The following is a 15,265-nucleotide window of genomic DNA, read 5'->3' as shown; positions in this document are numbered from 1 at the left end:
AATTGTTTGAAATATAGTCAGTTTTGTAAAATATTTCCAATATTATTAAGGAGATATTTTTCATAGTGTATTTTCTTGGAATTTTAACAAATTTACTAAAAGTCTATCTATTTCTTCATTTAAAAATCTATTAAACTTAAATTTTGAGAAATTGTTGCTTGCTTTAATAGAAAAATCCTATTGTAACAATTTAAAGAAACGGAAAAGAATTTAATGACCAAAAATAAAACAATTTTTTTTTTAAATTTAAATTTAATTTAGCAAATAAAGTTAATGCAAATTAACAAAATTCATAAAAAAAGATTGTTTATTGTTAAGTTAAGAAAGTTTCAGTATGATTGCCTAAAAACATATTATTTAATTTTATTTTATAGAATTATTTAATAAAATATTAACTTTTTGCCTTTTTACTTTAGTCTATTCTCAGAGAACTTGTTGAATTTTCTGACTTTGTACCTTAACATCTGGAAAGTTAATGTGAGTTTTACAAAACAGTGAAAACAACTGCTAGTTAGGTTAAAAATCTTCAAAATAAAATTACTAGTTAAAAAAAGTGCCTAACCCCCCTATTGCCTTAACTGTAATTGTTATACTAAAAACCTATATAATCTTATATAAAACATTATGAAATTTAGATAAGATTAGTCAAGCCATTATTTGCAACAATAAAAAAAGTCATTCATAGTTTTGTTACATTATAAAACACATATAAGTAGTATTACTGTGACTTTTTAGTGATTTATTACAATTAGAAACATTTTTTATAATAATATTTATACTTTAAACCTAGAAGAAAGTCAAAAAACTTCGAGAGATTTTTTTATTATAGAGATTGATATTTTTTAAACATTTAGATAAATTTTATATTACACTGTATATTCAATGTGTTATATTATAAGTAGACTCAGTTAACAAGATTCTACAAATACATATATTAAAACTATAAGAAGAAATAAACATTAAGGGGATAGGGGAAGAATAAAACACTTTTTTTTTGAAGTTTGATCTTAGTTTATATAGTTTTTACTAAGCTATAAGATGCTTTTTACAAATTTTAAAAATTCAAAATAATTTTTAAGATATAGCCGGTCAAAGTCGGAGGTAACAATAGAATCCTTATGGGAGGCGCAAACTAAAAGGACAAATAACTAGAAATCACTAAAAATATATCTCCTCCTACATTTTTAAAGATAACTACCTAAAATTTTAAGGAAATGTTCTTTGCAATACTTTAAAAGTTTTGTCAGAAAGAATAAAAAAAAAAACTTATGACAAAAAAACAAAAAAAAAGCTGTTTTTAATAAACTTCAGAAAGTTTGAAATTTGATTTTTCTACTTCCAATATTACTAAGTATCTTAACATTACAAGAAATAAGTTTTAATCTAAGAGTGTTCTAATTAGATTTAAAAGTGTTTTAAAATACAATTGATTTTTTACAAAAACCATCTTTCTTATTTAAAACCACCTTAGCTATGTTTCATTTTATTAAGTTATAAAGGGCTACCCTTTATCTGTAAATAAATTAAGATTAGTTCACTATATTTTAAGTAAATAATCAAATTTATTTTGGTTTTCAATGCTTTTATAACTTACTCCTTTTAGGGATAGAATAAATATTAAAATGTCAGATTCTGATAGTAGTGAAATTTTATCTGATAACGAAGAACAAAATACTAGAAAACGCCATTATGATGATGAAGCTGAAGAAGTTGATGTTAGTGATTTAATAAAAGGCATTAATTATTTGAGATATTAGTAGTTTTTCTTTTCAAATGTGCTAAACTACTTTTACAAAACTTAAATCAGAACTTGAAATGTATTTATGTATATAAAGTTACTTGAATCATATTTATTTAATGAATTTATTTTAAGTTATAAAAATACGTCAATTAATAAAAGTCTGTCCTGCTGTACTTAAATGACCTTTTGATGCTACTGTGGGTCCACCATCTTCACAAACTGATATTATTTTCTTAAGATTTAGGTTATTATAAAGCAGGTTTACGCATATATATTGGCTCTATTTTGGTTTTAGACATTCATCCTTAAAGGGCAGTAAGATGGGCATGAGCAACTTTTGTATATAAATTAACAATGCCCCTTTATAAAACATCAAGTAAAAGAATCAGTTTTTATAGAATGTAAAAGTTTCTTATTACTTTTGGGATAAAGTAATTTAAAGGTTTGCAAACAGACTGCAATTTTTTTGTTTTCAATTTTCTCAGAAGTTGAGTAGTTCACTAAAATCAGATTTTCTTGGTTTTTTTTTTAATTGATCTCTAATTTTCAGAAGTATTTCTTGAATTAATAAAGAAAACTTACTGTGACGTTGAGAAAAAACAATTATATCTAATAAAGAAAATATTTAAAATTTATACAATAAAATTTCTATATTAAAATAAGATTATACTGAAAAAGTTTAAGAACAATTCCTAAAAAAAAAAAGGAGAATATATATATATATATATATGTATATTATAGTTTGATTTTGTCTTTATATTAGCCCTATCTAAACTCTTATATTTTATCTTTGTATCTCAAAAATTATTCTAATTAAAAAATTGTAAAAAACTATTTTGGCTACGTTAAGGTTCTTTAAAATGAAATCAGCATCTTAAAACCTGCTTTACCTTAAATACCTATAAAATTATATTGACCACAACATTGTTATAACAATATTTAATCTTATTCTTAAAAAAGCAATTTTAAAGTTATTTAAATACTACCACAAACATCTTTGAAAATTGTAGCAACTTAAAATTTTAATCAAATAATTTTTTTTTTAATGTTCAAATGTCACTATACATTATACTTATAGCATTATCTGTTAACATTAATATTTTAAATTACAACATAATTTTTTAAGCATACAAGTAAGCAAATATTAAGTTAAAAATATCACAAATGTGTTTATTTTTCCACTATATTTCCTTTGAATTAAGTATCTGTATACTTGTTATGAAATATAGAATAAAAGTTTTATGTAGAATTTAAGTTTTATCTTCTTATAATATTTTATTAAATCATTGTAATCCATAAATGTAAAATTGAGAAAAAATAGGTATAACCCTGCACTCTTATAAATTCTATATATTATTTAAAATCCTAGATGATGTATAATCACATAATAGAAAACTTATCATTTTTAATTAAATCCTAGTTTAATTGTAGTTATTAATAGTTTTTATATAAATAAATTGTTAATAGTTTGTATCTTTTAGGTCACTAAATAAGCATTGATATAAGATCTAACGCTATTTTAGTAACTCATCACCTCTGAATTATTGAGTTTGTAACATAATTTAATAGTTTTAGAATTAGAACAGAAGCTGGCAGGTCGAGTAAGAAACAATTTTAATGTGCATAAAAAACTTAATTTTTACTAAATTTTCTGAACATAAAACAAATTAATTAATATTTAATGTTTTAAAGATAAAGATAAAATTTTAACATACTTAAAAAAAGCTAAAATAAAATTTCGAATATGGTCTGCAGGCCACAATTTGCTGACCCATTTCTAAATTCAAATATAATTTAAGAAAATAAAAATTTAATTTGTGCACAAAATAAATGTTAATTAACAAAACCTTTTAGGACAATGATATAAGCGACAATGGAGAATCTGAGCCATCAAGTGATGAAGCTGAAAATTTAGACGATGAAGAAGAGGAAGATGAAAGACCTGCAAAAAGACAAAAGAGAACTGGCGTTCACAATTTCATCATAGATGAAGCAGGTGATGCATTTCAGTAGTTGTATGTTCAAATAAACATTTGATGTACCAAAGAGTTGTTGTAAAAAAATAAGGCTACTTTTTAAAAGCTAAAAAGCTTGATTGATGTTTTTATTGATAAATAGTTTTTGATTTTGAATTTAGATGTTATTATTTTAAGTTTAAGTATCATTTATAAAGTTCAAGATCCATTGGTTTAGTTTTATAAATTCAATAATAAGACAATAGTACAATAGTAAATCTGTTTAAAGAATCTCTGTTCCAAAGCATGGTAAAAGTTGTTAATATTTTTTAAACAAAACTTGTTATACTAATTTTGAGTTCTAACAAACAGATGTGGACGAGGACGAAGAAGAGGAAGAAGACGAGGACGGTTGGGAAGATGGAGCGAGGGAAATTATCGAGAACGACATGAACCGTTTGTTTGATTAAATTTAAATGTTTGATACTTGCTTGCACTTGTATCAGCAATACTTTATTAGTAGTTTTCTTTTGTTTAAAGATTTTCATAATCGTTTATCTCACTCTCTTAAGTCACTTTGATTGCTTAATGTAGTCTAATCTTTCTATCTATCTTTAATTTTATTTTAATAATGCCCAAGGAATTAAATAAGCAAGTACTTAACTTTAATTTATTTAGTTTATTGTATGCACTCGACAGTTTTTTAATCTAGAATGTTTAAGCTAAAAATATTAATTTCTGAATACACACATTAAGCAAAGTTAACCCTAAATTTACGCTAATTTTACAGACCAGGGTGAAGATTTAAGCCGTAACAGTGAAAGCCATAGAAAACTTCATAATGCAATGGAGTAAGTTATTGTCTTTTTTTTTGCATTTAAATCTAATATTTAAAAGTCTCAAATCTGGTATTTTTTTCTACAGAGAAGAAGATTATGAGCAAATGGCAAACTATTACACAGAAAAGTACCAAAGCAACAAGAAAAATCAAAGGTAAATTTTAGTTTTATTAACTGAATGACAGTTTGTTTTTTAAATATTTACATCTTATATGTTGTACATTATAGAAATATACATTTATTTTTAATAAATTCTTCTATACATATGGTAAAATTACAACTTACGCTTGGTTTTTGTCAACAACTTTCATTTTATTTATAAAAAATTAATGTTATGTAATAGATGTATTTCTACACTAAATTGCTTAAAAATGATAGATATAAAAATTATGTCAGATAATGCATATACAAATAAAAATAATTTAATTTACTTAAAACATATTGTTTACTTCAAGTTTGATAAACAAATCTGTTTGTGAAATAAGTAGAGTAAGCAAGGTTTTTATTTTTCATTTCATTTAACCAGTCTTTTTTAATAATATTTTCAAACAGTTGACACCATACAAAATACTATTAACTTAATTTAACTGTTTTGTTAAATCAGTTTGTTTTTTCAATAAAAATTGCTAGCAGTTGACGCCATGCAAAGTACTACATACTAATTTATTATATGTTTGCAGGGTTATTTATTATATCATTATTGTAACATCACTTGTTATCAACTTATGCAGGGTTTACGACGACGAGGTGTCGGACGACATCACGCAGCAGCAGCTCCTTCCCGACGTGAAAGACCCGAACATGTGGACGCTGAAGTGCCGGATGGGTGAGGAGAAAGCGACCGCCATGCTGCTGATGAGAAAGTTCATCACCTCCCAGCAGAGCAACAGCCCGCTGCAGATCAAGTCGGTCGTCGTACCAGAAGGATTGAAAGGTATCAACTTCTTGATTTATTTTATCTTTTATATTTTTTTATGTCTAATTGTTTGATAAATGAATGGACTTTTTTTATCCTTTTTTAATCATTCTTTTTTTGTTTATGTCTAATTGTTTGATCAATGATGAACTTTTAATTATTTTCAACGATATTTTATTAATATTTCTAAAGGTTATATCTACATCGAGGCAATAAAACAAACCCATTTGAAGCAAGCAATCGAAGGAATCAGTAATCTGAGGATCGGTTATTACAATCAAAAAATGGTTCCGACCAAAGAAATGCCCGACGTTTTGAAAGTTATCAAGGACTTTGACAGATCGGTTTTAAAACCCTTGATGTGGGTCAGAATAAAAAAAGGAATGTACAGAGACGATTTGGCTCAGGTATATATATATTTTAAAGTTGATTAATTTTAAGTTTAATTAGCTATATTTGATTATTCAAAAAGTATACATATAGAATATTCTTAATACCTGAAGTAATGTATTTTTAAATAAATGTAATAAATTTAGATACAAAGTGTGCAGCAAAGTATGAATCAAGTTACCTTGAAATACTTGCCAAGAATAGACTACGACAAACTTATCAACAATAAAAGAAGTGAAAACGGGTTCAAGAAGCCACCTCCAAAACTGTTCAATTTTGAACTTATAAGGTTAGCTTAATTAGTAATGCATAAATTTTTATTACATAGAAATGTAATTTGATAGTTTAATTTTTATTTACTTTAGATCATATTTTATAAAAAAAAATAAATATTGGATGTTGACCAATTAGATCTTGTGTGAAATTAAAAATATAAATAGTAAAGTGTACACCTTTTCTTTTAAAAGGCGCTAAAGCATTATATTTTACAGACAAAAAGTTGGTGGAATAGTAGATGAAGGAGATTACTACAGATTTGCAAATGGTCGTTACGATGAAAAGGGATTTACTTACAAAAATTTCAGCATCAACGCTCTTGTAAGTAGTTTTTTGTCCGTGGAAATAATCTTGTGTACGATGTTAGAAAGCTTTATATGTTAAGATTTTAAATAAATAGAAAAGTAATCATTTTGAAAGTACATTCTACTATTCTATAAAAAAGCTCAATTTACTAAAATGAATTGTTCAAATAAATTGTATACCAAAAAAAAAAGGAAAAGTGAATTGATTGTAAAAAAAAAAGAAATTTTTAATTTGTTTTACTTTTACAAGATTTAAATTTTTGTAATGCGTTTTGTTAAGTTAAACGTTTGATAATAAAAAAATATTATATTTTTAATGTTTATTCCAAGTTCGACTGTTGATTTATTCATATAGGTGTTAGTAATAACTTAATTATTTTTGTTTAGAACTTTAAATAAAACATGATTTTAATATTTTTATAGATGGTAGATGGTATCAAACCAACATTAGCAGAGTTGGAAAAATTTGAGCAAGAACCTGAAGGCCTTGACATTGAATGTAAGATGTGAATTAAATTGTACTAATTTGATAGATTTAATGAAACTTAAATGCTTCATTCAAATCAGAAATATTTTTTTGTTATCTTATAAACTTTTCATGGTAAATTTTATTTTTTGTAAATCAGTGTCACAGTCGACGGCGAGCAAGTTGGACAAGGTCGGGCTGCTCGCCCCCGGAGACATAATAAAAGTGAGCGAGGGAGAATTGTGCAATTTGAAGGGTAAGGTCATCAAAGTCGACGGCAACCGAGTCACCATGCTTCCCATGCACGAGGAGTTGAGAGTTTGTACAAAATTGTTATTAAAAATGAATTACTGTTTTATTTATTTAACTAACTTATCAGGAACTGAGTTTCTAAAATCAACAATTTCTGGGTTTCTAAAAATATTTTTCTATTTTGTTTATACTTTTTTAAAACTAATTTATGAGGAATTGAGAGTTTGTACAAATTATTCTATGATCGCAGGAACCCCTGGAGTTTCAGTGCCACGAAGTTAAAAAGTACTTTCAAACCGGTGACCACGTAAAAGTCATCAATGGAAAATATGAAAACGACACAGGTAATGAATAATTTTACTCGAAACTTTTAGTTATAAGTTTTATTTACATTTTTTTAAGTCTAAAATATTTTCGGATAATTAAAAAAGTATTGTTTAGGCAAAAACTAAAATAAACTCGTTTTTAAGTTTTAACTTTGTTTATCGTTATAACTTTTTGTTATATGAAATAAACTTAACTTATGCAGAGTAATTTCTTAACTTGATTTCTTGTCAGTGCAACGGTAACTGTAAATAATTTTGATAAAAGTCTTTCAATTTGAAGCAAACCTTTAAAAACTCTAACATTAATAGACTGAAACAGTCCGAATTCCATGTTCACCCCTTTTACTTTTAGTATTATCGTGGCAACCGCCAACTCTTTCAAACAGGTCTTATTTTGAGCGTGGAATCGAACCTGGTGGTTGTGCTGGCCGACTTGACGCTGGCCGAGCTGAAAGTTCTACCCCAGGACCTGCAGCTGTGCCCCGACGTCAGCTCCGGCGTGGATTCCGTCGGAAAGTTTCAGTTTGGCGAGCTCGTTCACATTGAGTCAGTGTGAAATTTACTTTGTATACAGCCTAAAAATTATTACTGCCGGTTCAAGCTAATGTCACACTTTTTGAAGTGTGGTTAGCTACCAGTAATGTATGTTAGGAAGTAATGTATGTCAAAACATTGTCTTAATTTTTTTTGTAACAGAAACAAAACAACGGTAGGGGTCATCGTTCGGCTGGAAAAGGAGCATTTCAACATCTTGTGCGTCAACGGCAAGGTGAGTATCAACATTTTAGTTGATTTTTTTTAAACACCGAAAGTTTACAATTATTACAGAGAAGTACTTTGAAAATTTCTTAGCCTTGTAAAACAAACTTGAGCAACAAAAAAGAGCAAATTTAAAATATGTTACTCAACATCAAAATAATAATAAAACAACAAGCTATTAAGATCAATACATTTTGGCCATAGGGGGAATTTCAAACACTTTTTATTTTATTTTTTACATAGAATTTTTATTTCTTGAATTATTAAAATTCATAAGTAATGTTTTTTTCTTTTAATATAAGGAGCATTTCCTGAAAATGTGAAGAAGATTGCTTAAAAAATGAAGGAGGAGATAGATTTTTTAATTACCGAGAAATGTATCGGAAACTTTTTACAAAAAAAAAATCTCAAAATTTAAATGATATTTTTGAATTCTATAAAAACTGGCTTGTAGTTTGTACTTAAAGCTTTTATATAAATACCAAAGTCATATTTAAAAAAATGTAGGACTCCCATCTATGGACTTAAATGTACTTATATTTGTTGTTTATTAAATGTTTAATTTTCAATTTTTTTCAGACAAAGCACATGAGGCACCAGGAGGTGTCTAGGAAGAACATAAACAGACAGGCGGTGGCATTAGATTCCAACAACCAGAATATTCAGTGCAAGGACATTGTGAAGGTCGTCGACGGGTTTCATTCGGTTGGTTTTAATTCCATCTGTATAGAAAAAGCAATAGAGTGATTTACATATATTTTTTAATGTATTATTTAATTTGATTTAGTTCTTGTTTTGAATAATCAATTTAGACAAAATGGATTGTTTAAAAGTAATTAAATCAAGACTGATCAATTACAATATACTAATAGTTACACTTCATCATATATCAGGACCGAGTTATGAAAAATTTTGGATAGTTTATATTCTAATAAGAAAAGTTCCATCACATAAATATTTAATTATATAAACAAACAACATTTTTGCAGGGAAAAGAAGGCGAGGTGAAGCATTTGTTCCGCGGTCACGTGTTTATTCACAGCAGGAAATCCGTGGAAAACGCGGGAATTTTCGTTTGCAAAAGTCGCCAGTTGCTCTTAGCTGGAAGTTCCAGGGTTAATTATTTTATTGATTTAAATTAATTCAAATCATTGATATGAAATTTATGGGTACTAGTCTAAAGTAAACTAAGTATAATTGCTTTAAAACAAATGTTTTCAAAGCTTAAGTTCTAAATTGACTTAATTCGCTGCCTTAGACTGTGATCATCTTAACTGAAATCAAAAAATAATCTCTAAGCTTGCTCATGTTAGAATCTCACACACGGTGAAGAGTTTTTCGATTATTATATTCATCCTTATTTTCAGAATCCTTCTATGGGAGGTTTCGTTCCGATGAGTCCGAGGATAAGCAGCCCGGCGAGAGGTGACAACAACAGCGGTGGAGGCAACAGGGGCAGAGGAGGTTTTAGAGGCGGCAGGCAAGGAAGAAGCCAAAGAGACACAGGAATGATCGGTTTGTTTTAATTGTTATTGGTATCTATACATTGTGTTTAAATATGGTATTCTTTTTTTAAAATAACTAATTAAAACTAGTTGTGTGAGGTTAAAACGCTAAAAACGATACTGAAATCATCAATAAGAAGTCAAAATTATCTATTTTATTAGTTAAGATACATGAGCTCTCTTTTAAAACTACTGCCAAGATCAGCTTGAAATAATAAATAAGCAATCTATTATACGAATTTTTCCAGGCAAGACAGTGGTGGTGAAGCAGGGTCCCTACAAGGGCCACTACGGAGTAGTCAAGGATGCGACGGAGACGACAGCTAGGGTGGAGCTTCACGCCTCGTGCCAGACCATTAACGTGGACACGAATCGGCTGAAGGTGGCGGGCAGCACCAGTTCGTCCGTGTCCAGGAGGCCGTCGAGTTACAGCAACGCGGCTGCAACTCCGTTGCACACAATGAGCACTCCCAGCTACACGGGATCCAAGACTCCGGTTTACGGCTCGCAGACGCCCACTCACGACGGTATGTATGATGTGAATGCAATTTTAATAGCAGTTGTAGTTATGGCAAAATTTGAAACGTATTTTCTGAATGGTTTTAAGCTGTATCAAGTTTTGCTATATTTAAGGAAAAATTAAGTAATAGCTTGGCTTAAAAATGTTATTTACTAAAAAGTTTAACATCTTAGTGCCATAACATTTATAGATGCTATAATACTATTAAAAGACAAATAATTAACCTGATTTTGATTAAGAATAATTTTCTAACCAACAGGCAGCAGGACGCCGCACTACGGAGGCCAGACGCCCCAGCACGACGGCAGCAGAACGCCAAGAGGAATGGCATCCGCGTGGGACGCCAACAACCCGAACACACCCTCCCCCCACACCGATTTCGACTACGAGCAGTCGCCTGGAGCGTTTGGTCGCGCCACCACGCCCAACGTCAACACTCCGAACTACCAGGAGTCGCCCGCCGACAACTTTCAGAACCCGGGAACCCCCTCTGCTCACTCGAACGTCAACTCGCCGTTCGCCGTCACCCCGTCTCCGCAGTCTTATGATGGTTCGTTGGTTTTGTGAACTTTGATTAGGTTTTTAAACATTTGGATTGGGTAATGTTTAGTTTTGGATGTTGTCAGCCTGTTTTTGAATTTAGTTTTGCTACAAAATACAGAACTTAAAGAAATTATTTAAAATATTATATTAATAGTTGCTTCATAAAAATACAGTGGTTTGCAATTGGTTGTTTAAGCTTTTTTTATTTATGATATTTGTATATTGAGGTCGTGATAAGAGTTTATTGGATAATTTTTTAATCAGCCTTCATAAAAATTATTAACAGTTACACCGAGCCCAATGAACTTCACTGCCGGATACCAGCCAACCCCATCTCCTGCTGCTCCAAACCCTCTGTCTGTGTCAACTTACGACAACCCGAGCTCAAACAACACTTACAGCAGCGTGGTTGGTTTACACTGAAAATGTTTTTATTTTTTTGATTTGAAAATTCTTGAAAGTTTTTAATGTGCTTGTCGCAGTACATAAGTTTTTCCAAAATGAGTGACAATTAATTTAAAGTTTATTAAGAATATTTTACTTTTTTTTACTCGTTAATGTTGTTCTCTATCGGTGATTAACTTTATAATTTTATAATTTTACACTCCAGGACACGCCATACAGAGGACCGTACGATCCCTCTCCACTGGACTACTCCAATCAGACGCCTGGCAGCTACAGGCCTCCCAACTCTGTGGATAGCATCAACGGGAACAACAACGACTGGCACACAGCTGACATCTACGTCAACGTCACTCACAACGTGGACGACCCGAGCATGGCCGGAAAGAAGGGCGTCATCAGAAACATCACTGTCAGTTTAAATGTTTTCGTGCATGAGGTTTTGCAATTGTGATTTTTATGCAGTGGTAAGGTTTTACACTAGGATTTATTAGAAATATCACTGTCAGTTTGGATGGTTTTAGTTTTGTTGTGTTTAAGTTTTAACAGTTGTGTTCCTATTGTCAGAACCTGGTTTTTTGTAAAAAATGTAGATACTTCTTATACATATAAGTATTTGAAAGTAGGTTATATAAATAACAATATAAATGCTGAATATATAGACAAACACAGAGATGCAACAAAATGACAAATAAATAATATATTGTACAGGGTGGATTGTGCAATGTTTATTTGCCAGAAGAGAAAAGAACTGTCACTATTCCAAGTGTACATTTAGAACCAAGTTTGCCAACTAAACAAGACAAGGTTATTAATTGTTTGTTATTTATAATTCATAGTTATTGAAAAAATGTATAGCTTAATTTAACCTTTTTTTAAACTATCGACGTTTATAAGTAATGATTTTCTCTTTTAATAAATATTGAGATGTTTTCAATTAAAAAAAACACTTCTTATAAAACAAAATAAGTGTTTTGATATAATTTTTTTTTGTCTATGGTCTGTTTAATTACAGTTTTTAAACTGAAATTTAAAAACACTTTATATTAAAAGTTTCTTACTGCTTTATTAAAAACACCCTTAACTAGTCGATTTTTAAAAGTTTAAAAATAAATTAAGTAATTTTGCATTTATAAAAGTTATAATTGACCCATTACTTGTTTTTTAAGAGTTTAAACTCATATGATGCGTCAATCCCACAGGTCAAAGTGGTACTATGAATTTAGTTGAAGTTTTTTTAAACAATTTATTTATTTTTTTTAGCAGTATGTAATTGACCCATTAAATTATTGCTTAATTACATTACATATATGTATGTATATTCACAGGTGAAAGTGATCTTGGGAGAGGACAGGGAGGCCACTGGAGAGCTGATCTCAATTGACGACAAGGACGGCATTGTGAGGATGGACGCTGACAAGCAGTTGAAAATATTGCAGTTGAGGTACCTTGGAACCGTCGCCACACAAGTGGAAGGTGAAGAGGAAGGCAACGACGACTAAAATGTTCAGTCGAAATATTTGAAGATTGTTATAAGGACTCTGATGTAAATATTTAGACGGTTTTACTTTTCTCATAAGTTTTAGTTTTTTTTGATTTTAAGTACCCTGGTTTACATATACACAGGTTTTTCTGGAAATGTTTGAGTGTTCTTGGTAACAAGCACCTAAGCATACATATATAATTTTTCTCTGGTTATTTTAAAGTTTTTAATGTACATATATAGATATGTTTTGTTCCTATAAATTTGATTATTCTTTGTTATAGCTTCTCTCATAGTTTAGTGAGTATATTTGATTTTACAAGTATTTTAATGGTATGGAGAGTTGTACAGAAATAAAGTATTGGACGTTGTTTCTTGTTTTGTTTTAACTATCTATTCGCTTATTTTTTCACTACAATAAATTTTATTAATGGCTAAATTGTTTCGACTGTGTGAACTAAAGTTTAAAAAGTATAAGGATAACAACTAAACATTTATTTTAAAATTAGATTAATGATATTAATAGTTGAAAATTAAACTTAACACAATTGATATTTGTTTAAATAATGCATAAGACTTTCCAACAGTTAAGTTGATATTGTGTTAACAGCTTTAATTAGCTTAGACAATAGTTATTTTCATAGTTTAAGTTAGAAAACTTCAATCGAGATAGTTCAGATACGCTTTATTTTGAAAACATTATTATTAGTTTAGCTTAGACTTATTTTAAAGTTATTGTTAATTTTTGTAAAGCTCCATTTATTCACAGAAAGTCCTTTTTTGTAACTTATTGTACAATGTTTTAAAGGAAACAACTTCAAGTTTATCTAGTTGAAGTATGTAACCAATCACGAGTACATTTGATATTTACCTTTACATCAGTTCAAGTTATTGCTTTTAAACTCAACATAAATTATTTTTCAAATTAAAAAAAATATTCTTAGAAAATTTTATTACCTAAAAAGTTATTATTTTAATATTGTAAAAAAAAATATTTTACACTTAGTTCTACTGACTATATCATTGACTGTTTTAATTATGATAATTTCTCCTGAGGTTGCAGTTCAAATCTTTATGTTAGATCAAATTATAATATTCTTAATGTACAAACGACGATACGTTTAATTTTCAAATTAAGTTTTTAAGAACTTAACTGTATAAAACTATTGAATTCAATACGTTAGTTTTTCTTAAAAAAATATTGAAAATTTACATATCAACTTGAACAATAATTATTTTAAGTACAAAAATATAAGTATCAAAATGTTTTAAGCAGTTAAGATTACTTTTCTATACTTCTGAATTTTTAATGCATGTTAAACTAAATAAGAACCTAGAAAAAACTATGAATATTAAAAGAAAGTTTAAGTTATATAGATAAAAAGCGTCTTTTAAATTATTTTACAGAAAATTTTTAATTATTAAAATCAGTTGAAACTACCCTGCTAAACAATATTTTTAACAAAAATAAAAAAGCTGAAGCACTATATCTAAAAAAATATTCTAAGAGGTTAAAATATACTATAAAACCAACTTTTGTTTTATACATAATGTTTCAAAAAATAGATTCATAAAATAAAAAATCTTAGTAAAACTATTTGAGTTGACCTTTTTTAGTGGCATAATATCCTGAACAAGTTAAAACTTGAAAAGAAAATTTAAGTAATTTTTAAGAGTAATAATAAACAATCAGATTTTTAGATTAAAATTAGGTTTTGCAAAATCGGAATAAAACTTTTTTAAAAATTTTATAAAATAAATCAGTTTCTATAAACAAGATTTTAGTGAAGTAGACATATTAGTAATTTGTTAACAGTAAGTAGAAAGATTTTAAGTGACAAAATTATTTTTAAAACAACTTCATAGTTTTAATTTTATTGTATGCTAAAAGTACAGTTAGACCGAAAAACAACTTTAATTATTTTTTTTAATGTTCTATCTAACTAACGTTCTGGTTTTTTTAATTAGTAGTTGTAAAGTGCACCTTACATTTTTCACCGATTTTGAAAAATTAAAGAATTACTGATGTTAGACCAACATAAAACAATAGAATTACAATAAAAGTAATACATATATAAATAAATGTATGCTTTTGAATATACCTGATTTCAATCATAAATAATTATCCACCAGATCCCGCCTTTTTTACTAAGGCCTCGATCCTAGCTAAAATGTCAAAATTTTTTAGTAGAAAAAAAACGTATTAGTTTAAAAAAGTAATCATACCATATTTATAACTAACAGTTAGAAACAAAATTTTTAAGCATCTTTTCTGGCATTAATAAATCTATAGTAATAGATACTTTTACAAATAGTAATGAAACTATGTCAAAAAGGTTAAAAAAATTTTCTATTGGTATAAGTTACAAAAGTCATTAAAATCAAGTAATAATTTGATTTTATTACAATATTTTTTTCTTAGTTTTATCTTTACGAACGCGTTGATCGTTTCGTAGTAATTTAGATTACCTCCTTTTAAAAGACACATTAATTATTTATTTTGTGTAGTTTTTCTTAATTTAAACAGATTTATTTACTAATAAATTAAGTTTGCTTTTTAATGATTGTTTCTTAATTTCAAGATACT

At 28.3% G+C, this 15,265-nt stretch overlaps 1 protein-coding gene across 1 annotated transcript; it reads left to right on the top strand.

The window, feature by feature from the left end:
* The first annotated feature begins 1,608 nt into the window (after positions 1 to 1,608).
* LOC145838251 (transcription elongation factor SPT5-like) lies at positions 1,609 to 13,117 on the top strand. Its single transcript, XM_082945815.1, has 23 exons — positions 1,609 to 1,715; positions 3,596 to 3,737; positions 4,069 to 4,152; positions 4,487 to 4,547; positions 4,621 to 4,689; positions 5,267 to 5,469; positions 5,644 to 5,858; positions 5,988 to 6,130; positions 6,333 to 6,438; positions 6,846 to 6,921; positions 7,049 to 7,206; positions 7,391 to 7,484; positions 7,853 to 8,012; positions 8,163 to 8,235; positions 8,805 to 8,930; positions 9,215 to 9,340; positions 9,593 to 9,740; positions 9,979 to 10,257; positions 10,510 to 10,800; positions 11,080 to 11,201; positions 11,404 to 11,607; positions 11,907 to 12,002; positions 12,524 to 13,117. Exons 1-23 carry the CDS (start codon positions 1,623 to 1,625, stop codon positions 12,695 to 12,697), a joined length of 3,243 nt encoding a protein of 1,080 aa, XP_082801941.1. The 5' UTR covers positions 1,609 to 1,622; the 3' UTR covers positions 12,698 to 13,117.
* The last annotated feature ends 2,148 nt before the right edge of the window (positions 13,118 to 15,265 follow it).

This window comes from Thalia democratica, chromosome 6, assembly GCF_965202585.1.
Source record: "Thalia democratica chromosome 6, ktThaDemo2.hap1.1, whole genome shotgun sequence".
In the NCBI taxonomy this organism is placed as follows: domain Eukaryota; kingdom Metazoa; phylum Chordata; class Thaliacea; order Salpida; family Salpidae; genus Thalia; species Thalia democratica.
This window is presented reverse-complemented; position numbering and strand designations above follow the sequence as displayed.

Excerpts from the sequence above, each read along its gene's own strand:
- LOC145838251 (XM_082945815.1), top strand. The coding sequence starts at position 1,623 with ATGTCAGATTCTGATAGTAGTGAAATTTTATCTGATAACGAAGAACAA. Across the intron at positions 7,485-7,852 it reads AAAATATGAAAACGACACAG|GTCTTATTTTGAGCGTGGAA; the intron begins GTAATGAATAAT and ends TCTTTCAAACAG. Across the intron at positions 9,741-9,978 it reads AAGAGACACAGGAATGATCG|GCAAGACAGTGGTGGTGAAG; the intron begins GTTTGTTTTAAT and ends GAATTTTTCCAG.